Below are 27,117 nucleotides of genomic sequence, written 5' to 3'. Positions count from 1 at the left end.
ATCAATTTTTCGAATTATCGAGAGTACGAATGAAGTAGTTCTTGAACGCACCGATAGAACGAAGACGAGGAGAAGAATATTATCGGATTCTCTAAATGGAAAAGAGAGCCGTGGCGCATTTCTCCGTCCGCGGCAAGTTAGACTATTTTCCCAGCAAGTTCGGTATAAGTTTCTGGATATAAGCTCCCCGCCCTTATTTTGCTCCATTTCTGGACTCTTAATTACTTCGCTAATTCTTAACTGGGAATCTTAGCGTCGTCTCGAAGTCTGAAATAACAACTCTCATCCCCGATCTCAGTTTACTTCATCCCGCGCACCCTTCTCGTGAATCTCTAAACTGAAGAGATACCTTTTTTTTATTAGTTTTATTCCCATTTATTTTGTTCATTCAGCCATCGAACTAGCCATTTAACTTAGCTAGAAATCAATTTCTTTAATACTTTTGAGAAATAATTTTTGTTTATAATTTTAAGTGCACAGAAAAGTATATCATTAGTAGATTGAAATACTGATTTTGACGTATATCGCTTTCTAAATTTTTATTACAAAAGCACATAATAGCCGTATGAACTATACATATACACATATACACGATATAGATGATTTTAAATAAATATTTTTAGTCATATTATTTTTGGAATATTGTAAGTATTAATACCACGTAAAATATGATTTTTATATGTTTATCGAAACATTTTTTAGCGGGAGGTTTATACATTTTTTTTTTTAATAACTTGAAAGCGATTTTTTTCGTACAAAAATAAAGTAAAGCTTTCAAGCCACGTATTTACAGTACTATATTTATTGCCTTCGGAAATCTGTCATCGCGCGTATTGACTTTGACGCACCTTATGTGTGAAAAAGCCAATTTCAACTTGAAAAGAAAATTTTAACGAACATCTAGTTTATTTTTTAAATGAGACTGCGGTCTCGATCAACTGTTACTAGCGAAACAGAATGACACGTATGTTTCTCATAATTTTGGATGCATACATCATTGATATACAATATCGAATCGTGTTATGAAACGCGATTTGATAAACCACGATTAATATTCTCCGTACAATTTTTAGATAATGTTGTTCATAGTTGGTATAAACTACGCGGATAGAGAAGGAAGGGGCGGAGCGTGGATTCGACGAGATTTATGACACTAAATGAAGCGTAAAGAAGTTGCGGAAAGTTTGATTCGACGGTATTTGCGCCAGCTGATATTGGACTCATTGAAATTATACAGTTATCGATCACTGTCGCCGTAAGCATAATCTGACAGCGGATCGATTCTGCCTCGTGCTGCCCCAATTCTAAACTGAATACCATTATCGTCGCATTAACGTTAATTTAATGATAATACAAAGATATATATCGAATTGAATTTTTTTTTAACATTCTGTTATCCGATATTAAGAAAATTGATATTTGGACTGAATTTAATTTGTCTTCGTATAAAATAATGCGAGGGTATTGTAATTTTATTTAAATACTCGTATAGTAATAATTTGTATTATGTAACAAAATATTTATAAGTCTTTATAAATACCATATTTTTTTATCATTCCACAAACGTGAATAAAAGTTGATTTAGTTTCAAGTCATATTTTCAAAGATCTGATTTGAATAACAAAGAAGTTTTATATTAATTTATCTTTCTAAAAAAAAATTTCATAATAATTCTCGACTTTATTATTATAGAAACGTTTGAAGAGAAATGACGGTTAGAACTCAGTAATTCCATTTAACACAATTTCCATATTTATAAAATAATACTTTGGTATTATGTCATAATATTGAAATTACACCTATCGATCTTATTTTTTAAAAAGTTCTGTTTTTCTTGTAACGCGCATTTCATTTTCTCGCTCGACAGCTGACGAGAATTTTCGAGTGCACCACTACGCGCATCATGAATCGACGATTGGTGCATCGAATATCTCGTTGGAAGATCGTCGAGAGTGACTTCGCACGAGATGCGGAAACCCATACGAACGCGTCATAAATTTTACCATCGGCAGGCAGTTCCTCTCGCCTCTTTCTCCCGGCAGCAGCCACTCACACCCTTCAACCCGGGGGGTTGTTCGGCCGGCCGTTGTTAAACTTGCGGCCGATAAATCAGACGATCCCGTATAAATTTGTTACCCGCGAAATCGCACGGATACCCCGGCGCGCGGCACGTCTTTTTCTCTCCCTCCGACTCACCCCCGCACGAAACTTCCCGCGCGCAACCTCGTTTCCAACCCAACCCCTTCTTTGTCTTCGGCGCGCGTTTACCACCGTTTCCGCGCGCATTTTTAGCTATCGCGTAAATAACTACCGCGCCCATAAAACCTGATATACCGCCGCCGATACGAATCTATATATTGTTGCCCGCGATAGATGTAGCCTCTCACAGCCGATCGGCCCCCGGCACTTCGCGAATTTATAGAGCGTTTCGACCCGGGATCGAGAGAGAGCGAAGTGTGTACAGAGACCGATGCCTCCCTCGCGTGCATCCCATTAGGCATTGTTTCATTGTGAACTCGTTTAAAATGGCACGATCCAAGTAGTGGCCTATAAGTGGACACTCTGATCGAAAAATTTTAAAACAGCAATAGCTAGGCTTTCTTTCGAAGTAACCTGAATTTAAACTATTATATTTTCATCACAATCCTTCTTATTAATTGTTACACGTCTTTAATTAAGGAATATTATCATATCATATTATTTACATTAATTTTTTTTTAATGGATTTATGAGTTAGTTATTGCAAAAGATAAAAAATTTTATAAAATATTTTTCGCAGAATTGTTTTATTATAAAATATTACAAATCTCACATAATCAATTTTTCGGACAACAGTTTTGAACCGTTTTTATCATTTCGTCTTTGTTTTACACTTCCCGTTGCTGCATTTACCGTAATCGATTCCTGTGGCCTTATCCTGCCTGTCAGAGATTTAGGTGCTTTGCTAATTATGCTGAAAGACTGTCCTGCACTTAGGTGAAATCTTTTATTCCTATCATCGTGATCGATACCTTATAATGGTGCTTACTCATTGATCAACTCATTGCGTCATTTTTTTCTGATTATTTGCTCGCCACAAACGAACTTTGATAATTATCTGATCCGTCCAGAAAATTAATTTTCTTTTTAATCGATAATTAAACATAACTATTACGTCTTCATGAGAATAGAATATTACAAGTGCGAAAATTATAATTCATTTCATGATTCGAAAAGATATTAAATATCTTCTGAGAACAATATGGAAATAGTGTATGTAATATTTTATTAATTTTTTCAATTAAAAATATTAAGAACGTAATTTATTATATTATAGTCTTTTAAATTAATTTCAGTGTTTAAGTACAATAATTGAAATGTATGGTCAATAAAATAGGCACAAAAAATTTATTAATATATATATAAAGCTAATATATTAGTATAGTGACGATAATAAAATAGAATGCAGAAAATGATTTTTGACTGTAACACTTTATTCATTTGTTACTTTATATATTTTGCATATATTCGTTCTCTCAGTATAAAATAATTGTTCTTCCAGTACAAAATAAAATTAAAATATGTCATTTTGAGATCAGAATTACGTATCTTTAGATCTTTATGTCATTTAGAATCAAATTTATTTAAAAAGATGGAAAAGTACCGTATGAAATTTGAAGCGACAATTCACCCGTTCAATAAGTCTTCTTCCGTGGAATTCCAGCTGGCGCAGAAATCCGGAAACCCATTTGCCGGTGCCGTGATGTTCGCTATCCCACGAGGACGGGCGCATAGCGCTCTAAACGATCCAGCGCATCGGCAACGATAACTCTCTAATTAGAGGCTTGTCCTACGTTAATTATCCTTGCATGATTAATGGTGACGGATGTCCTACAGCGTCCTCCGCAAACCCGGGAACGTCGCTAAGTCAGGACTGCGGAGACGCTCGCGTTGTCCCGTTGGTCGTGCAACAACCTCTGGGACGGGCCATGCCTTGGTGGTGACACCACTGATGGTGGTAGCGATCCTAATCAACGGATCGCACCCCCAGGAGCCGGAGTTCTGACAAATGAAAAGAGAATGAAAGGGAGCGACCGCGAAAAGGGCCAAAACGTGCGTGCTTCTTAATTAAATTTCTGCTGACCAAGGGTGCTTTCTTTGAGAAAAGTGGAGAGGACGTGAGGGTTAGATTGGCATTATGCGTTGACAGTCTCAGAAAATTGTTTCTTTCATCTATTTATACACATGCTGTGACATTGCTAGACACTTTTATGTAAATAATACCTTTTGATATTTTATGAAGTTTTTAAGATGTTTCGCTTGGTATAATGTATAACTAATAAGCAGTGTTAATAATAATTTACTGAGATAACATATGATGTTCTATCTACTTTAAATCCAAGTGTGTAAAACGTGTAGTCACTTTTATACATTTCTATGCGTGTAATTTTTGTACTTTTTACACGTTTAGAAATGTAATTTTACACGCTTGAATATGATCGCGAATATGGTATGCAAAATAATAAAGTAACATACGAATGAAACGTTATATTCAAAAATAATGTTCTGCATTCTGTTCTATTACATTTGTTTTTACACTTTTGAATAGTTGTGCAAACTTTCCTGTAATCGCATTTCCTTTCTATCGAAGTTTAATGTTACAAGTACTTCGCTGATTAATATAATCTGTTAGATATTATCTGTATTACTATGATCATAGACCATCGTAAACTTTTCAGTGGTACGGCAAGGTACGAAGAGGAATATCACCAAATCCTTCTAGTTAGAATCTAAATGAAATGAGACGTGCATTTATTGGATAAGATAAAATAATAAAAAGACATTGGGAAAATACTGTAATCTTCTCTTTGAATTACGTAAAGTTTCAAGTTCCAATGGAGCAAACAAACGATTATATAAATTGGTTAGTTTGAAAGTACTAACTTTAACAATGGGAAATCGAGAAACAATAAAAACTGTGCTATTTTTGAAAAGTAAGTCTTGTTTTCAAAACGTCTAAACCAAAGTATTACACTGTAATGGTTACACACACTTACGTTGTTTTCGTACAAATTGCATTTCTACATTTTTAGGTAACGTTTCAATGTCATTTTTTCAAAATTATGAATCTATGTTATTTATGAGCTGACTGGCTCATCTAAAATTTGTATAAGTTATTTCAGATGACAGCTTTATGAGTGATATAAATTACGAAAGTAATTGAAGAATTTTTTACAAAAATCAAATAAGTCTATTTTTAAAGAAATCAGAGCTGTGGCGTCAAATTATTCTCCATTAATAGCATCACATCATGAATAATTTTGTTCCAGCAAAAATTAAACAGAAAAAACGGAAAATATAATATTTTATAAATAGACATGCATAGGCAAATATAAAACTTTTACAAGAACTAAACAAATCCGGAGATTTATTTTTTCTTCTAAATGGATCTTAAAATATCAAAACTTGAAACTTTGTTTTTTAATCTATTAAATGCCCGGAGAAAAATTATCATATTTATACAAAGAAAAATATAAAAAAATGTCTTTGTTGTTATAAGAACAATTTGTAAAATTTTATAAATAAAAAATAAAAACATTGTGTTATACTTCAAATAATATTTCTATCTTTATTCTTATTAATATTTACAAAAGGTAAATACGAAATAGTACAGAATAAATTAGTAGCAAATATAAAACCCCTGCAAGAATCAAAACAAGTCTAGAGGTTATTTTTTTTTCTTTTAAATGCCCTTAAAACTTATTTAATTAAAGTTTACAGCTTTATGCTTATATTTGTTATATGTCCGTAGAAAAAATACATTTATGTAACGATTTGAAAATAGGAATTATTTTATTTCTTGAAAATTTAATTTTTTAAACTTGTTTGGTTTTTATATGAAATCTTTTAATTACAGCCTATCAAAGTAATTTAATTTTTGCGAGTATGAAAATGGAGAGATGTGTATGAAGAATGTTTAAATATATTTTTAAGCGCTATGTTGTATTATTTGCTAAATATAGTAACAAAACTGTATATATAGATGGTGTTATAACGTTTATTTAGTCGATGCGTTGCAGGCTGAAGGGTATCGTTTATAGCGGTCTAAAACGACGCAACAACAACGTCGTCGCCGTTGCTGGCCGGTGTTGCGGTGTCGCGCGTTTCACGTAACGTGCTCGAGCCACGTAACTACCAGTCATAGGGAAGCCAGTTATGGACAGTCTTGTAATTTTGAACCCTCTGCTGTGTATTGATATCTTGGAACTGAGACAAGTCACACCTGCTTCTAGAACAAAAAGAAAGAAGCTTTATAGCATCATATACAATATGCTCATTACTGCAATATATTCAGTTTAATTTTGTGTTTCTTTGAGCAGAGATTTGAAAATTACGAACTAAACACTCGCTTTTATGAAGTTTATTTCGTTGATTATACTAAATATCTTTTGAGTATGCTGTGAAGTAACTAAAATAACCACAATGCAAAATAATGAAAATTTTGATGAGTTTCTAGAGGAGACTACAGAGCGACAATTGAATATGTGCAATTTTTCGAATGATTTTTCACTCTATGAAATTTAGAGAGTTTACGTAGATATATTATCGATTTTTCATGGGTTTATTCTCGAATTAAATGCAGCGGTATTTCATAAAAAAATATACTACACTGCAATGAAATAAATAATTGTGTTTCCAAGTCCGACGAAAATGCGACGTGCAGTTTGCACGAGCCCGGAATATACTGTAAAAATTATTATTCAGAGCTAAGATCCGCTGCGACCGATATAAGCCGTCTCATATTTACGTTTGACATTTTCATCGGTCCAAATTTCAAACTTACCGTTAATTAATAAAGTTGTTAAACTTTGTATATTTAATAAATGAAATAGTAAACGAGCGGTTTGCGATGTTGACTCACTCCGTCCTCAGACTTGACCGCCTTAGCGGGTATTATGTTTCGCGCGGAGCCCATTATATTAAGTAGCAGGAGGGGACGGTACATAACAAATGAAATGTCCTAAAGTTACGAGGATCCTGAGCCGGAGGAAACGTAACACCGCCCCTTTGTATAATTCTACACTACTGAGGTCGTAACTGCTGGCTACGATGTGCTTAGATTATGGAGAATGCATTCGCGTTACGTAGTCAGTCTCGCCGATGTTCCGAGAGTGTCTCTTCACAGCGTGATGCTTCTTGAAAAGTGCTTGCGTAAAAATCCTCTTTATGTCGTACAGAAATTTATAATCAACTGTGTTTTCGCGCACAAACAATGATAAAGCTTTCTGGTATATGTGAAATAATTATTTTACTGGCTTATTTCTCTCTCTCTCTCTCTCTCTCTCTCTCTTACTCTTATTTTAAATCTCTAAATTGCTAATATAATCCAATTTGTAGTGTGCAGTCTGGCAGACGGATAGAAAATTAGATGGTACTTTTGTTATTAGAAGAGGTGGTTTTGAATTATTTACATTATAAATGTCTAACTCTAGACATGGATATTTTAGAATTATCCTCCGTTGTAATAGAATATATCATTGTTGTTGATTTATACATTTTATATAACGCTAAAGTGAAAATAGCAAACGTCTATACATATTGTACACATGTTTATGAAGAATTGAGTTTCTCCGTGTGAACGTTAATAAAGTCCAGAGAGAAAGCGCGAAATAATCTCTCTTCATCGATCATTCGTATTCCGAGTGGCAAAAGCGTCTAATAATTCCTCGGCAGGGTGACTTAGTTTTACTGGCGCTTTATTCCACCCGTAAACCCGCTCGATTTTATTCAACTGCAGGTATGCGCGCGTTTTTCTCTCGATTGGAGACATCCCGGCCCCAGCCCGTTAACTTGCTCCCGTTTCTTCTTTGTTCACCTGCGCTCTTTTACACGGCACGTGCTGTTTCACTACGTGGCGGTCGCTCACATTATTCCAGACGCGGCGCAATTTACGCCGGGAATTAACGGCACGAGAAACCTTCCCTCAGGAACTGTAAAACCACGGACATTTCGCGAATAAAGCAACTTAAAAATTACAATGGGTTCGCACGTATAAATTCTGAACTGATGTATGGCGGCGCGTAGCGAGAATAATCCAACCTTCGTTGGTCGATAAATTTATTCTCGCGAGATTAACTGCCAATTCCGCGGAGTCGGAAGATCCGAGGCAAAAGTTAAAACCGCATGTAGAAGATATTCGATTTGCGGGAAAGCAATCTCGGATTTTGAAGCGAGAAAGGGAGCGCCATGTGCGATCAGCGTTAAGCTTTTTTCCATCTTATCCTTTACTTTCCCCCCATTCTCTGTTATTAAAGAGTTTATATATGCGGATTATTATTTGAACTAAAAGGATTAAGAGAATATTTTATCGATAGTACATGCATGCCGATAAATGTAACACGGGTGATTCTATGTAAATCCGAGATTCCGTTTTTATTTGCTTTCGACCATTAATTTACGATCCATAAACATCTCTATTTTGTCGATTTGCGAGGGTTCAAGCGTACTCATCCTTTTCATTCGCGATTGCCGCGGGCCGATTTATTTCACCAGTCGGCGTGACTCGTAGGGCGCGTATAGCGGCGCCTGTTAATAATTCGCAGCGGTTGTTACCCTGCGGGCTTTCCATCCCCCTTGCCGCCCTTCCGCTCTTGCGCCAACCGTGCCGCTAGTAACGCAAACACACCGCCGTCTAATTCGGTTAGCCAGCCCGCAAAAATTATATCCAATTACGCTCCCGTGGCCCTACCAGACAACCGGTGCAACTTCCATCCCTCGACTGTCGTGTTTACCGCCCTGTCTCCCTGGGACTTTTTGCCTTTCGTCTCGCAAAGTTTTTCGTTTTTCGCATGCCTTTCGATCATTGGCAGCGATCTCTATCGAAAATATATAATTTAATGTTAAAGTAAAATGTAAAAAGTAAAAATTCCTTTGTACCGTCTTGAGTAATAGAATCTTTCTTTAAGAGATTTGTATAAAAAAAACGATTTTACTAAATAAGAAATGATAATATGTAACATACGGAACTGCGTGCGATAAGTGTTAATGCCAAATCGAAAACTTTCTATATAAAAGATGTATAAAAGATGCGAGGAGAACGAAATGAGAACTGCAGAAAAAAAGTACATGAATAAAACCGTAGAAAGTTTCGTTTCATCGCTCGGACTATTCGAAAGCTTCTCATCTTTTTATTTCTTCTGGCATTAGTATGGATGACCGGTCGTAGTCTTCCATGTCGCTAGTCCTTGCGGTGCTTCCGGTTCGACAAACGTCGACGATGGTCTGCTATCACGACGGTTGAAACATTTCTGGCGTAAGGAGCAGAAATGGGGGACTGAAATGCGATAAGACGCGCATTTGCATTTCTTAGTAAAGACAATTCTCATTTGCAGTAACAAATGGTTCACGAAAAGCCGAGACTAACTGCCGCGAACTGCTGCTGCTGTTCGCATTTTGCGCAATGAGGTTTGCTTAATCGATAATTCTCATCGTTCGATTTTGATATTGATGAAAAGTACGTCTTGAAAAGTTACAAGGAAAGAATTCTGAAAAACACTTTTCACACTTGATTTCTTTTTTTCTTATTTCGAACGTTTTGAAGCAGAAAAAAAAGTGAACTGCAAAATTACATTTTCTTCTAGGAAATTTTAAAGAATTTCAAGGAATTTTGACACTCGATCGCTTATACACACTCGTTACATTTTAAGTCGTGCTCTCGCGAAAAGCGTATTTTCCCCTTACATCACCCTGTCTCGGCAACGAGCAGTAAATACACTCTACCCCATCATTCCCCATTGACGAGAGGGGGATGCGTGGCGGTTTACGAAGAGAGGAGTGGGGGGAGGGGAGATGCGAGAAGAGGTTTCGCTCGCACTTTCCGGCATGTCCTCGAGAGACTACGTGTCCCAAGACTCAATAAACCTCTCCACTTCCTCGCTTTTCAAAGGCGGAGGAGATTTTCCCTCCCGCAGGTGTCTCGACGAGTGGTTGGTAAAGATTCGAATCCGCTTTCTCCTCTTTCTTCTCTACGTTCAGCCCGCGCGCCCGCCGAGCGCCTTCGCCCTCCTTCGTATTCGCTTTTCACTCGGTAGCGCCGGGTAAACATCCGAGGCTACCAATGACGCGGCCGCATCCATTGGAAATTGGCAGATTTAGATGGCGAGAGCGTGCTTAAACCCACCAATCTTCAGCCGCGGGAATAATCTGGGCCGCTGTTTGCGCGCGGCAGGGATCACACTCCGTCGCGATGATTCCTTCGCACGCACAAATATACGCGTACATACAATTCTTCTTACGAATAGGAATTTAAGCGATTTTTCTCCGTTTTGACGTTTCTCCGTGAAAGCTGTCACCATTTCAAGCTGCTTTAAATCATTGCGCCCTATCGTATTACAAGACAAATAGTATTTAGCAATTTAATAATAACAGTAATAATAAAGAAGAAGATACATGTTCAAAAAATATCATGCACTGAAAATTATTGAAAGCATTTGTCTCTCTTGCTTGAATAAAATTATTCAGTAGCAGAATGATAAAAAATATCTCGTCGCGCTATTCTCATTTAAATCTACGAAATCCTTTTTTTTAAACATTGCATAACAATTCATTATATCAAATAATTCATTTTAATTCGCCAAAATTATAGTTCTCATTCTGTCATCTTTCTGAAAGGGGAAAGGTCAGCGTCGACGGATAAGAGACACATTGCTGCCGCCCTGGTGCACCAGCTTCCGTGACAGCGATGTGTAACGTGACGTCCGCGCGCGCTCGGTTGAGGGTAGCATAAACTTATATTAAACAATAAAATGCAAATAGAATGCTTTATACCACGAGGCGGCGTCGCTGCAATTCAGGCTGCATGCAGTCCGACCCACGCTGCATTTCGCGTGCCATATATGGGGTGTCTCGTTTTTCGAAAAATTTTGGAGACAAATACGAAATCGATTTTTTCTTAGTCTCTATTAGTTCAAAACGTTTCATGCTGAAAATAACGTTATTTTCTCGAATTAAACTTTCGACGTACATGAATGTATAACAAAAGTTTTTTTTTTCAATTTGTGTCTAAATTGATGTTCTTTGTTGTAAATTTTATCAAAAACATTAGTATATTTGTTGAAGAAGAAACGATTCCAAATTAATTGAAGAATCTGACAGTATGAAATATTTTTGAAGTATTAATAAAAAAGTATTGTTAAAGTTGAACGCAATTTTTGTGTTAACTTTAGAAAGATATTTATTGTTGGAAACTGGTAGAAAGCAAGGACGTTAAATAGAATTTTCATTAAGGAGGAATCGGCTCTAAACAGTTCAAAGAATCCTCGGGTTAAAGGAACGGTGATGGTTCTGGGTCACCGTGTGTGTAGCGCGGTATACAGAAAACCGTCGTACAATTGAGTTTACCGTGAAAACGCGGTTGGTTAGAGAACTCGCTGAGAGCAACGAGGGTTGGTCCGAGCCGAGCCCGAGAGGACGTAATTAAAAAATCACTCCAAGTGACCAATAAAGGTGGCAACTGGATGGCTTATCTCCTTCACATGGCAAATCCTATTGCGGCCCGTTCAAGGAAACCCGTCGTTCTATAGACCATTGTCCACTAGCTATTATTTGTCCCTGTCTTGATTAACGGCGTGCTTTTATTGTATTACTCTTGAAAAGCCGTGTTATTGTGTGAGTATTACGCCACGGCGAATTACGATTCTTGCTTCCTACGTAGGGCAAGATGCTTAGGTTGCAATTCAAATTTGCATTAGAGAAACAATTTTGCATGTTTGCAAAATTTAACGATTTCATAATTAACGCTTCGTAAATTTACTCTCATATAATTATGCAGTATAATTATACGGAAATATAAAATTTACAATTCCGTTGAACGTAATAAATGTTTGACAATTGGACAACGACAAATTTGAAGATTAAAAGCTGTATGAAGCTGCATTGAGAAAATAAGTGACGATTAATAACGATATTATTGTTAAATTTATCCAGGTTTTACATAATAATAAGATTTATATTCGCGATGCTCCGAAATTTCTCTGCATGACCTAGATAATTAGATAACCGTGAGACGTAATACATTAATAAAGCGTAAGTTACATACGCAATATGTAAAGTACATAAATCGCGAAATAATTTAATTTTGGGATAGAACTCAAACGAAGCTGATAACTATTATTATTACAAATGCCAGTTATATTTTTGCAGCGAAATATTTCAGTAACTGACCTCGCAATTCTGTTTGCTCTATTTACTACTCTCGCTCCGTGCTCTTCTTTCGTGTGGCCAGTCAGCAGTATTTTAGAGCGCGTCTTTTTACATTGCCACCATCTGGAACATCGCTCCTCCCCCGGCGTTAAAAACGCTGGTACTGCGCAATTACCTTGGAAGTTCCCGCGGACAACGCGAGCTTCTCTGGACGATAAATAAAATGTAAATGATTTCAGCGGCGAATAAATTCCAGCAGCGCACCGGCCGCGAGAGCGGAAGTCGAGAGGAGGAAGGACGATCGAAGCGAGGGTGCGAGAGCGAAAGGGGGATTCGGTAAAGTACGTCGTTATAAATGCACTTGGTGCACGCGAGACGAATTGTTCGTTCATTTCCAACTTCAATTCGCGTACCTTCTTCATCTGGTACGGGTTTTCCGAAACATTTTCCCTGCATTAATGTTCGGCTACTGTATTGAAGTCGGATCTGACCATTATGCAAATATTTTGCATCAAGTGTTATAGAGAACGCACCATCCTATTTCATTCTATCTATTCTATTTCATCGCTATTCTACCTTAATAATTTTTCTTCCTTTTTGTAATCTTCTTGTGCGATGTACGTACAATTTTCTCTTACCCTTTATAAGGGTAAAAATGAAATTTTATCAATGAAATATTATTATACGTTAGCTTGCATAAGATATGGTCTTCTCGAAGTAAAATTACATAAGGAATTATTTCGTTAGCTATGTCGATAAGAAAAAAAGGATAAGTATATAAGGACATACACGTCTTTTCTCTGTAAGCTATAAGATCCACCGAATAATGTTTCCATGCGAAGGGAAGGAAGAAGCCGCGGTAACGGAAACGCGCACGTGTCGCCGACAGTCCTGTCACGTTATCGTCACGTGTCGCATGAATCGAATGTTTTCCCCCTTTGGAAAGACGCCACCTTTCCCGAGTGCGTTTTGTATCGTATGGACGTCTGTGGAACGAGGAAACCTCGCCTGGATATGCGAGGATCCGGCGGCCCGTCCGATCTTTTATGCGATCCATATTTCCGAGGATACCTGCAGAATATGAAGTCGAACCGTAGCTCTGGCCTATTTATGGCTTGGACCACTGCACTTCATACCTTGTTACGTGACATAGAACTCACTGGGCATCTCTGCGTGCAATGTGGACGAAAAGATGCGGCGGTTAAATAGACAGAATTTTTATTCTCAGAAGCGACAATTTCTGAGTTTCGTAATGATTCTTCGTTAAATTTCCGGTTATTCATGCGATTCTATACTGTAACTGACGTGATTCGAACTGACGTGATTCGAAGCAAATTAAATTTTTACTTTACGTATGTTTGGAAAACAGGGGCGGTTCTAACAATTTTTCAAACTGAATTTTATCATAATCTTAATTTATATTTTTTATACAATTTTTTATACAATTTACTACTTTTACTATTTTCTTCGAGATATTTCATTTTTTAAATATATAGTCAAACAATTGTGAATACATACATATTGTGCTTAGTTTCGATTTTTTAGAGATTTTATCTTGCAGTTTATATTTTTATTTGAATTTTTTTTTCATTTTTCTCTCCGTTAAAACTTTCGTTTAAAGATTAAAGCAGACAATTTTTGAAGAGGCAAAGTAAAAGAGAAATGATATTTAACGCTTTCAGCATCTGTTTGAGAAAGGAAGAAGAGCGGTCAACAGATAATATGTGGCCAAAATTGCTGGTCGTCCAAGACGCGCGGGTAGCGTCTCAGAATGCTGACAGGGGTGGAAGGAAGGGGTACGAGACGTTGCAAGTATTCGCTAATGCAGCTCGTAGCTCTCGCGGGATAGGAGTTTGCTATAGCCTCCGGTGACACTCAGAATGCGCGGTCCTTATCCGAATCTATGCGAGCGCTTATGCAACGGGCGACTCGTCGCGCGTACATTCGAGAATCCGAAGATTGCATTCCTGGCACTCGTCTGGTAAGCGGCGCCCCTTGGCGCTTTCCCCGCATCCCCCTTGCTGCATCTCTACTCTTCACCATATTTCATTCGTCACAATCGACATATTGTTAATACACAGCATATCTCAGTGTGCTCACGTTATTATTTTTCCCGGCACGTAGGAAACAAACTGCCGCTTCAATATTGAGACGTAAAGATATTTCATCAAATCTATTTGTTTCGAGAACTACTTTCTCGTTGATTCTTTAGCCTAAAAATAAGAAGTATTCACTTTTATGTCTGTCACTTCATCTTAAGGCATAAATAAAATAACCCAGTTCCTTCTTCTATCTATATACCTTTTTCTCACCTCGTTCTCCATGAGTGACGCAAGGGGGATGTGCAGTGAGACCAACTTTCGGAATTAGGTTGCATCGTCGAAGCACGGGCCGCATCGGCGCTTCGTTTTCGAATCCCTGCTGCGGCTTAGAAATTCAGCCCATCCGTGAAACGAATTTAGGCTACGGAATGAAGCGAAGCTCCACAGGCGAGTGCTTTCCCTCTATCTATCCATCTACATCTCTCTCTCTCTCTCTCTCTCTCTCTCTCTCTCTACCTTATCTACTTGCTACGGCAGCATGTCTCGTCGTCTGTTGTACATATATATGCCTACATGAGAAGGCTTGACGAGAATCGTGAGATTATTGCAGAGGTTTAACATGTTAGAAGTAAATGCAGTCTTCACAATTTGACAGATAGTACGACTGAATGTAATTTAGAAATAAACCGTCATAGAAAAACATATAAAGGTTAAAAAAAAAAAATTAAAGTCAACTAACAGATTAATTTGAATGAATAAAAAGCCGAAGAAATTGATCTTTTGTAATTAAATTTGTTTAGAGAAATTTTTTTTATACAAATATAAAATCTTATATTAAAAAATCCGTCTTTTTTCTATTTATTTAAATAAATCGAAGTTTACTAATTAATCGTTATATAAACAAGAGAAACGTTACTGTTATAGTATCAACGATGAAATTATTGCACAAAAATTTTGACCGTTCTGTAAATTATACGTAAGAAATGTCTATAATATATCTTTTCTCACAACGCAAATGTTTCGCAGTTTGAACAAAATCCCTCTCGGTATATGACATATTAAGTTTACGAAAAAGACTGGACAAGCTATTGCCAATTTCGTTGAGGAAACGTGTGCCTTGACAGTTGAAGAAAAGTTGGACCATGCCGATGCCGAGGCGCAAGTGAAACATGAACGAATGGATAATAATGCGGAAGAGTGAAAAACGAACGAATGAAAATTTTCCGTCGGAAATGTCGCGATTGCCGGAAAGCGGATTACAAAGACGAACGACAAGTCGCCGTTCGCGAAAATCCCGATTTCTCGTATCGTACGATTGGAAGCGCAAGAAAATACGCAAATAAGCTTTCATACGCGCGTGCGCGAAGACGGAAGGCCGCGAATAATATTTATTTTACGTTATTTAGTTTTAAAAGTGAAGTAGGAACGAGGGGAACGAAATCATAGAAAACATTCAGTTTAAACATTAAGCGTTAAGCAAGAAACCAATTAAAATAATTCTGCAAAGCACAGTGAAATTGAGTTCTAATGAAATTGAAAATTTCACTGTGATTAAACTAAAAGTAAGTTAAACGTAGAGTACACGTAGTAAAAAAAATGAAATGGACAGAAAAAGATGAATAATATTTATTTCTGATCAGTGCTCATTCTCGGATGTATTTAATTGCTTTTATTATTTAACAAATAGAGAGATTTTAGGAATTCCAACGTAATCCCAGTTGAAAAAAAATCTTTTGAAACGTGATGTTAGAAGTAAGCATCCTCTTACGGGATCGTTATACACGATATAACGTAAAAATCAACGATACGAAAGATTCTTGAGCACGCGACGCGTTTCGCGTCGGGCGTACGAGCGTCGACGTGACGCAAGGACAAACGAAAACATCGCGACGTGTGCAACCGGGGGTGCAAGACGACGGGCCGGATTGCAAAATGGCAACCCGCGGGATTATTGTACGTACAAGAGATTTACCGTCTGCGGCCCTTTCGCCGAGCCAAAGGGCGGTCGAGGTCGCTATGGCAACAGACAGGCGGAAGCCAGCACCTACCCTTCTATTTCCCCGGATGCGAGCCGTCGGCTTCGCCGTCTCTCGCTCTCTTTGCGTCAAGTGATTCTGTTGCGCCGTCCTGCTGCTACCACCGCGCTGCTCGTCCTTTTTTTCTCTACGTATTCCTTTCCCTCTGTGTTTCTTCGCGGTCGTTGTGCGTCGTCTCTTCGTTCGCCTCTTCAGAGCCTCGAACGTCGCTGCGAGCCGCTGCGCTCGGTGATCCCGTCTGTCGCGGTTCTTTCCGTTGGCGACGGAATTTCCGATGAACAAAAGGACAAACGACACACTTATATGCGATATCGTCATCGGTCTGCTACGCTGGCTTTAACCGATATGTTCCACGAACGTACGCATTTGCATATGTGAAAGTACGAAAGCATAAAATTTGACACGAACGAAAGCATGATTTTTTTTTACGCTTTTATTTTTTACGGATGAAATATTCATCTTTAAACAGAAAAATTTTGTGGACGATCCGTATGATAGTGCACAGATTCAAATGACATTCGATATTAATTTCCGGATGCATATGCATGTGCATACGCAAAATTAATTTAAACTCGATAAACAGATTTTTAGCTATGGTGAAGCAATCGCAGATTTATACTATTAGCCAATACATGTTATTCATTAAATGAATATTATATTATCAGAATTAATTGTATAATTTATTACTCATTTATTATAAACATTTATTTAAAATGTTTTAAAATATTGAAAAAGCCGCATTCAATTAATATTTATTATGCGTTTGTATTGATCATTTTTACATAATGTGAAACAAATAGAACAAATATAATTTCGAAGAATTCACTCTTTCATTCCTTTCGCAATTGACTATACTTATAATTCGTTTGAAGAGATTAAAGTTTAATGCGTAGCTAAAAATACGCGAAGAATTAGAAAATGAGATTTTGAAATTAAAATATTCAGAAAATGTATATAAATGAATGTAATGATTCAAAATATTATCTCACTTTCCCTCAAAATCTGTATTTTAAGTTTTGAGATGGCTCCAGTCCAAGACGAATCGATAGAACTTTCTAAGATGTGATTTTAGCTGTTTAAAATATTTTGACGCGTTGTAATCAAATATTTGTAATAATCAGTTAGCAAGACGCGTGACGAATATTTAGGACGGTATCAACAGGTGGCCAAGGTGGTGCTTTTTTTCTCTATGCTTCTTCCTCGGTCTTGGTGTATCCGGTGTTCGGTTAGCACGCGCGAATCGTTTAATTCATAAATAACTTTTTACTGGACTGGCCAGTTAATATTTTCAAGCGCGCTTCCACGAGATGGATTGCATATTATTCGTGCGTATCATCGCTGAATTTGATGAATTTCTGTTATCTTTGTTAATCAAGTGAGTTGAGCATTTTTGATACAATGCTTTTATGCTTTGTACCATTATATTTAATCTTCAATCAAATAAATAATGAGTGCATTGGAATTAAAATTATGTTATTTAACAAGAAAGATTTATTAATTTATTTCTTTAGTTTGTGTATATTAAATCAAGCCAATATTTAAATGATACAAAATACGGAATTATTATCATTTGTTCATATTGATGTAATATAATTATTAATTGTAATTGTTATATATAATATTGCGTTTATAATAGGTAATTATGACTTTAATTATATATAGAAATATAGAGTTTTGAAAGAAAATTTTCTCTATGTAAAAATACATACGTAAAGTACAGATGTAGTAAATTGGATTTAAAAAATATTAATGGCTAAAAAAGTCTTGGAATTAAAATTCCTAATAAATAATTAAAAATTGCAAATTTAAAATATAACGGCATTGTTAAAGCTCATCTCATTGCATTATGTGATGCAAGTTATTATGATAGTCGGCAATTCATATTAATAGAGAGAGCAAACTAAAGGCTTTTATGAGAGGAAGAGCCAAAAAAGCGATGCTAGAAAATGCCAAGTCAGGATCAGTGCGCCCTATCGAGTTATTTCAGCGCTATGAGATAAGCGTTATTCCCCACGGTCATGAATATTAACGAATTCCGGTGTGGTAGGATGGACAAGACTTGAAAGGGATGGACTGGACTGCGGTGTGTGCGTGACAATCCGCGAATGAAATTAATTTTCCAGCTCCGCGACGAGCCACTATGACGCCTCAACATAAATTATCCATCGGGAGGCGAGCGCGAAAGGCTGGATCAAGCGCATTCCTTCGATAACGAAATAGCTAACCAAAAATGTTTTAAAAATCAATTTTGAATAAGCTATTGAAGAAGAAATAATGCGTTAATTGAAATTAAATACTTTTCATTTAATATTCGGTTTGTATAGAATATCAATAATAAACAATATGTTTTTTATATAAATAAATAAAATTTTGGATATCTTTTATGGACTTATTTATATTATTAAGATTTTATATAAAAATAAAACATTAGTTATAAAAAGATTTGAAGTTTTAATAACAGTTTTCTCTAATGAAATCATAATATAATTAAATATTTATTGATATTCTTTTATGTAAAAGAGGGTAAAATGACAAATACTGAAAATGATATAAAAAATGATATAAAAAAGATGTAAAGGATAGAAGACTATATTTGATTCATTTTAGCGTTTTTGACATATTAGCGTAATTAGTTTATGAGCATTAATTGTTTATTCTTCACAATTAGTAATTATAAAATAATTGAAAAAGAAAGATACTTTAATAGAAACAAATACTATAAATATAAATATTACAAAAACTATAATTGATTAGTAATAATCAAAAAATTATTTATTTTGAACTTTTTATGTTTAAATTATAGAATTTGTAATTTGAGCAATTATTTTTTTAAGATCCTATTTTTTGGGTGAGTCATCTCTCCTAAATAGAATGCAGAAATTGAATTTTTGCCCCCAAAAAAGATTAAAAATCACGCTCGAGCGTGACCCAAGAAGTTCACAGACAAATCAGACAGAGCGGACTAGGTTTCTCTTCGTTCTGGCTTGTTCTCGTCCTTCCATCGAGCGAAGGACAATAATTCCGTCACTAATTGAGTTACGTCGCGGCCTAAATGCTCGATGAATATTCATATCTTTTCCCGTAGTACCTCGCGTTTCTCGTTGGCGCCGCCATGGAAAGAAAAAGTTGTCGTGAATTAAAAACTCGATGAAATTATAAAATTGTGTTCGCCCGACATTTGGCAAGAATGTTGCGAATTTTTACTATTCTTGTTTCTTGTCTGCTACGTGACCTTAACCTTTTTACGCAATTATATCCTTGGGGTTAAAATTATCAATAAACAGTTTCTAAGTTATAATTATTATTATGAAAATATAAATCTTGAAAATAATTATAAAAATAAATAGTAATAGTTCCTTATAAGATGCATTTAATTGTTTAAAATAAATATTTTCTGGTGATAATAATAAATAAATAAGTCAATCACTGAATTAATTAAAAATATTCTACTGAAATTGCAACATTATTTCTATAAGTATCGTAAAATGGTGAAGATTGATTCAACGATTTTTCATAAACAGATATTGACGAAAGAAAAGAAGATTTTTATTGCAATTATTCGTAAGGAATTTGAAAAAGTTCTTTATCTAATCGATATTTTATAGAGATAATTACATTTATAGAGCTAGAGAGATAATTATAAGAAGGAGAGATTTTCAACACAATAATTCAAAGATAATTCAAACATAAGACAAAGACGCAGACTTGTTTTTTCGTACAACAGGATCTCGTACTGTCGCGCATATAAAATGCTATCACCTTATCATTAGCAGCAAGCGACTGCGGATATCGTTATCGCGTCGACCACAACGAGGAGGCTATTGAGCAGATTTTTCCTCGCGTTTTTCCTGCTCAGCTTAAACGTCTCGCCTGGTCGCAGCCCGCGGCGGCCGGGCGGGCTGACTTAGGGAGATTGCGATTTGCATAATGCAATTCAACGGGATCCCGTTTCAAGGAAAAGTCAAGAAGAACAGGGCAATTACAATGAGACTCCATGGGACGCGGTGGCTTTCACGGCCTTGCTACCGGCCACCTAGACGATGTCAGCTTTATAAATATTCAGCCGGTCATTAAGGCGGCGAGGATAGAGAGAAGTGAAGAGGTGGAAAAAGGAAAAAACAGAAGGAAGATAGAAAGATAGAGGAAGAAGATTACATAGAAGGGAAAAAAAAACGAAAATTTATATAAAAGTCGTTCGACTTGATGCATTCTTGTACTAATTGGTCGTAATTCGATTCCATATTTCGCCGTAATAATGGTGTGAATGTGATTGGCGACGCTTTTAATGCCGCCGCAGCAGCTTGTATCTGGAATTATTATGCGGTTAAGTTAATCTCGTGGAAACATTTCAATCCACGTCGCGACGGAAGTCCTGTGAGAGCAGTTTTACGGGCGCAAAATGAGAAGCTATTGTCCTGCTGTAGAGTTGAAGGGGAACATTACGGATGTAAAAACGCAGTTCACATCTTAGAATGTCGTAATGTTACTTAATTAAATTCGTTATTTCTTTTCATCGTGACTAATAAAATAAATATCACGTACTTATATAAATGCGTGGAAATAAATAATTAAATAGATAATGAGTTGTTAATTTTTTTATTTAATTAATTAATTACGATGATCTTTCTCTTTGTTTATATAACGATATAACATTTTTTATAAATATAAATTATTATGAAAAGACGTACACATTAGTCACTTTTGTTCGACATTTAAAGTATAGGAGAACAAAAGTCTCTTTCCGTCTTCAATTTCTGTACAAGTTTGTACAAAATACAAGACAAAAACAAGATCCGTTCAGCGGCACAATGCTTCACGTAAACGCAAAAGAGGGATATGACACGAGTAGGGAAAACGGCATGAGTCGGAAGATCAGCGAGTTTCCCGGCGAATTTCGCGTGGTTCTCACCTCGACGTTGGAGCTGATTGTCTTCATCTCGGCGAGAGGAAAGCGGATTAAGGCGGTTAGTTAAAGAGCAGTTACTATATTGTCGGTACGACAAAGCAGCGAGCGCATGGTGGATGAAACTTCCGGGAGGCGAGACGTGGCGGCGTAGTAGCGTGAGCGGGAAGGGTTAACGGGCAGAGAAAAGGAGAGTCGTTTTCTAGACTCCGAACTACGGCGTTGGAACGATGGTTGGCGGAATGCGAGTGTGCGTTCGCCGAACTAGGTCCGTAACTGGCTTCAGCTACGAAGCTACGACCCGACCCGGGCCGGGGTATATCGCAGTCGGCTGCAATAGCAGAAACTGTCGGGCTAAGTAACTGCCGGTACTTACAGTAAGTTCGCGCGCAATGAGACCGCCTACATAAATACACCTAATACACTAGCGTCTCCTCTTCTCTGGTCTTGCAGCCTTATCCTGCGTCGCGGTAAATCCTCGTGCTGGAAACGTAGCCTTTCGACGCGATACGAGGATAAGGAATGCGCGAGTTGTGTTGAGCTGATTTACTTTGCATTTTATTATTTCCCTTTCCCGCGTCTCATGACTTTATCTATACAACTGGTAAAATCGTTTTTCATTATATCGTAATAAGCATATATTTTATCGCTTTTATTTTAAAATAATATACTATATACACTTTAAGAAAATAACTACAAATTTATTTTAAGCTTTGACTCGAGTCAATAATTAATTGATTGCTTAATAAAAATGTTTAAGAACAAATTGCTGATTATAAACATTTTTATATCATACAGAACGTTTTTAGGATTATAAAGGACTATGTTTTTGAATTGCTAACAGAACCTTCATGCTTCGATGATGTATCTTGTATAAAAGAGAAACGCGTAATATTCTATTTGTGAAAACGGAACTTAATCTATAACTTTACGAATATCAAAGTTACTCTTTGAAGTTTGTTCTGCACTTATTCTTTTACTATGATTTTTGTCAAAACTTTTAATAATTGATAATTCTAATTAAATTTGGATATCGTTGTGATTTTGTTCATCAGACTTTTATCGAATTTTAAAGTACTTTACGCGACGTCCTCTACGTTATTCTGAATTTTTGCTGATTTTGGCTGAGATTTTTTTCTCGCGGCACGCGTCTGGGATGCCCTCGCGTATACCGGAGATGTGCTCTGATTCTGTGGCGGGGTAAGGGAGACCGTGACAAACAAATGCACCGCGTCAGCTCGGTGTGACACCCTTCCGTAGTTGGGACGGGGAAGCATGCGAAAAGGGCGATGAGACCGAGCGAAGGGCGGTTAAGTCGACGGAGGTGAGAGGAAAGCGACCGTGGTCGAGCGGCGGAGAACGGAGTAGGAGGACGACGAGGAGCAGGATGAAAAGTAGAGGATCGTGGAAACCGTGCTCAAGTAGACAAGGGACACGTCAGCCGCCATCCTTCTACTCAGCCTTTTATAGATTATTCACGTACAATGGCCGGGGGTGACGAGTGGCGCGGCGGCGGGGCCTCGATGGCGCGTTGGGTCCGCGATAGATCCCTCCTTTATCCCTGGGATGACTCTCGAGTGGCCCTCGACTCCTCTGATATACCGTCATAAGAATGGTAACTCGCCGTGATTTATTTTTCCTTCCTCCGTTGTGAATAATTACCGTAAATTAAGATCGAATCTCCGCGAGTCGAGAACCCAGTTCAGGAATGCGGAATGAAGATTGCACGTAATAGCGTTACTAAGCAATCTATGTGTTTAATTCTTCTTTTTTAATTAAAACCAACCGTGTTTACGATATTACATTCCGTAAGAATTTCATGGGAAAATGTGCAACGATTTAAATTTTTTGTCACAAAAGAAAATTACAATTTTACTCTGTTTAATAATGAAACGTATTTGAGGACAAATGAACAAGTGCGACATATATTTCGTGAGTTTTCTTTGTATATAAAACTAACTATATATAAGTATAAATTTATATTTATATAAACTTATATATCTTGCATAATGATGGAATCATGAAACATTTGTACGATCTAAACGCGTGAACGTTTTACGCATAATTTTGGTGCACAACAGATTATGCTATTACTGTACACGATTGATCCAATCAATGATCTTCCATCCACTCCATGATCATTGGCGAACCTGTGAATTCTACTGTGATTCTGGTGTGACGCTCGACGGAAAAAGGATGAATTATTTGCACGGTTTTCCGAGACCGTTGTTCATGATTTCGGTACATTGCGCGCACATCGTCATAAATGCGATGTCGTAAAAGAGAGTGCGGGAAGGAGAAAGAGAGGGGACGAGAGAGAGAGGAAGGCGGTGGCGGAGAGGGAGGGACAGAGAGAGAGAGAGAGAACGTCCGGACGAACTCTCGTTTCGTTGTATGCAAATGCGAACTGCCCGTGGTGTTCTCGCTCGTGTTGTTTGGCGTTTTAATGCTGATTGGACGACTGCCGATTCAGCGGCCGTTCGTTTGCCGCGATTGTCGCTTCGGCCGTGCGTACTGCGAAAAATCTCTCGAAATTCGGCACGTATATAGCCATCGTAGCAGTGTGACCAAATCGCGAGCTCATTAATGCCGGATGGCATCATGGACGCTATAAATCGAGAAGTGTATTGTATATTGTGCTTTCCGTCTATTTTTCAGCCAATCGGCAGTATTAAAAAGATATTTAATATTGGAAATATTGGAAACTTGCAATCATCCTCAATATTGTAGCCAAGGAAAAAATTGGTCGACCAATTTCGGAAAAAATAAATAACAAAAAATTGCTTACAAAATTCTAAAATATTCTATATTGAGCTCGGCGTGCGTGATTTAATGATTTTGTCAAGAAACGTTTGCACATTTGTGGAATTAACGTTATGAATTAAGAAAATTGCAAAGCAATAAACAAAACAAACAAAAAACATTTTAGCTAAAAGAATAATCCCGTATACACGTGTCGCGTATGTTGACGCAGCGATATCGAAATAACTGCGGTCGCTGTTGCAATTCGCTGTTATAAAATGAACGAAGAGTGAAACTGATTTTTTTTTCAACGCCACGTGGAAACACGAGGCGTTATATTGTGTCCCCTTTTCGAATGTCAGTGACGCGGAATAACAATCGCTGAGGTCTACTTTCCGATTTTGCGTACTCGAGTGTACGCGTTGCCACTCTCACTACTTTCCCTAGTTGCGCACTGCGCACCCTTCTCGTCGTCGACTTGGTTCAAGTTGGTATCGCATGCCTGAAGAAATCGATATAAGAGGAACTCGCGATACTACCATGCAACTCGCGCTCGAAAATCGCCGAAGATCGCGGGCAAAAGAAAGCGGCGACGGAAAGCGGGATGGATTGAAGAGGGTGAGTCGAGGGCCCCGGAGGGGTCGGTTCCATCAAAAATTCAATCCATACGAGTATTCGTTGTTTCGTCGGTGGGAAGGAAGCGGAAGCGGTAAGAGAGGCGTGAAACGTTTTGTAGAATTCTTGAGACGTTGCCGGCAGGTTCGGGGGGTTGTTCCTCGAGAGCGGATGAAGGAATCGAAAGAGGGAGCGGCGACGGAATACGCCGTTCCGCAGGGAACGGCGAAAGAGAAGAAGGAAGGTAGTCGAAGGAAAAGAGTTGGAAAAGAAGAGGTTTACGTGGACGAGGAAAGAGAGAGAGAGAGAAAGAGAGAGAGAGAGAGAGAGAGCACACGGGGAGAATCGACGGGGATAGCTCAGTGGCGCGTTTGGTTCTTGAAGCATGTGTGCCCCATAAATAACATGTAAATATTTTCAATAACTGCCGGGGCGGCCCCGGCATGAAAAATGCAAACCGCTTTGCGTCCGGCTCTCGGCGCGTTGCATTCCCTCGTATCGTCGTATCGCTCGTCCCTTGTTCGTGGATCGGCCGGCGGCATCCGCCCCCTTAGCTCACGGCGTCGAACTGTCTTTTAATATATCCGTGTGTACACGGGATGTCCCGCGTGAAATTTATGACACAACGAATCGCGCCAGCTCCCCCGATATTCATTTCGTTCGTTTAATCCCTCAGTTTTTAATGTTGCCGACGACGGCTGGGTTCTATGAATTTGCATAGGTTTCTGATTAATTAGTAATCATACCGTAGAATGCTTGATTTTTTTTTTTAAAGCTTTATTCTTAAATATTAATTATAACTTTAATTAATTTAAATTAATTCTCAATCTACGATAATTATAATCGTATAATGATACAGGAGTATTATTTCAGTAACTAATACATGTTCTATAAATGGGACATAGAGTATTGATTTCGATGTTAGGAATAACACGAGGAATTAATCTATCGTTAATCTTAGCTTAACTTAATGCTGTAATGGATACGCTTGCGATAAATAAAACCGACGTGATATATCACGAGTATTTCGAAGCTTCTTTCCAAAGTGATTTGTAATTTTTAATCCATAAAATAGAAAAACGGCCGTAATCAATTATCTTTTAATCACACGCTACTTTTAATCGTGGAAATAAAAAGGACGGAAATTACCTTATTCGGAGAATTAATATTATCTCGTGATTTACGAGAATGAATTAATACGGAAATATACTGTGCTCCCGGCTGGCTTTTTTTTAACGATCGCGCTTTGATGTATGCGTTACATCGAGATACGTAACTTGCAACATGTGCCGCTGTACTATACAACCGCTATCTTGGTACGCGCTCGCGATGGAAATACTATTACTATCAGCAAATGCTTGCTTAATTAATGTCCCGAGCGACGAGCACACATTCACATTAAACATTCTCCTTTCGTTTGTTTGCAGGGGCTTCGGATTCATCACATTCGCAGACCCTGCGAGCGTAGACAAAGTGCTGGCGCAGGGCAATCACGAACTGGACGGCAAGAAAGTGAGTAATCATCACATTCTACCAGATTAATTCCAACAGTGCACAATCAGATCTCGAGTTAAAGTTTCTGACCTTTCTAACTCCTTAACTGTGCGGTAACTATTGAACGTGTGAATCTAGAACTTGAAAACCTAGAGAATTCCATGTGTGAAATTTTCTAATAATTCTTCTCCGTATAATTTAATAATTTTTATAAATTGTAAAATTATTTGATTGTGTAAATGTTGAGAATCTTCTTTAGCAGCGTTTTTGCAATTCGCCTTCGAAAGGATGATTTTTCTTTTTATGAGATTCTTGACGATCATACACATTATGCTTACCATGGATTGCGAGGAGTCGCTCCACGGTAAAGGGGGTAACTATAAAAAAAAAGATACAAATTGCCGTGATCAAATGTGCGTCACGCGAGCAATTAATTTTCACGTCCGATCGGAGCTGCCGTCCCGAGATAATTGAAAGAGCATGCCGCGAGTCGATTGATCAAACCGATTGGTAGCTACAGTCCATAGGTATATCCCGGTTCGGGATGCATCTGTATCATCGATTTCGGGAGCAAAATTTTATTCGCGTTTGAAACTTCATTAATTTAGCGTCAAACGTTACTTCGTCCCATTCGTTACAGTGCAGGCACATCATTCGTCATCTATATGTCGCAATTGTATGAATAGTTAGTTCAATTATTAAATGCTATCTTCGTTGAATGCCCCCGGAAAAAGTCGCGTAGACAAATTAATTTATCTATTTCCTGAAATAAATAAATTTATTGAATGTCCGTCGCGACTGGTTAATCTCAATTTAGATTACCAGACTTAAAATTGAATTTCTGTTGCTATAAAATCTGTTTTGGACTAATTGAAAAATAAAGTTCTCTTCTCCTCTTTCTATTTACACTCTGACATTTCCAAGTTTTAATGTCAACACGTAAATCAAATAACATACAAAACATTTGCATTTTCGCGTAGTATTGAAAAATCTGACTTTCAGACTCAACGAGAGCCTTCTCTATTCTAATAAATTATAGTATTATATTCAGAAGGGATAGAAGCTAGATAACTGTAGAAAATACATAGTTGAGCTTGATAGGAGA

At 37.4% G+C, this 27,117-nt stretch overlaps 1 protein-coding gene across 4 annotated transcripts in view; it reads left to right on the top strand.

The window, feature by feature from the left end:
* LOC105205369 (RNA-binding protein Musashi homolog Rbp6) overlaps positions 1-27,117 on the top strand; it is a 594,533-nt gene that overhangs the window by 322,286 nt on the left and 245,130 nt on the right. For all 4 annotated transcript variants that reach the window (XM_026130366.2, XM_026130364.2, XM_039452221.1 and 1 more), the window contains one exon: positions 25,946-26,030. In XM_026130366.2, the coding sequence (XP_025986151.1) occupies positions 25,946-26,030 (85 nt within the window). The remainder of the gene's footprint in view (positions 1-25,945; positions 26,031-27,117) is intronic.

Source organism: Solenopsis invicta, chromosome 7 (genome assembly GCF_016802725.1).
Source record: "Solenopsis invicta isolate M01_SB chromosome 7, UNIL_Sinv_3.0, whole genome shotgun sequence".
NCBI classification, from domain to species: domain Eukaryota; kingdom Metazoa; phylum Arthropoda; class Insecta; order Hymenoptera; family Formicidae; genus Solenopsis; species Solenopsis invicta.
This window is presented reverse-complemented; position numbering and strand designations above follow the sequence as displayed.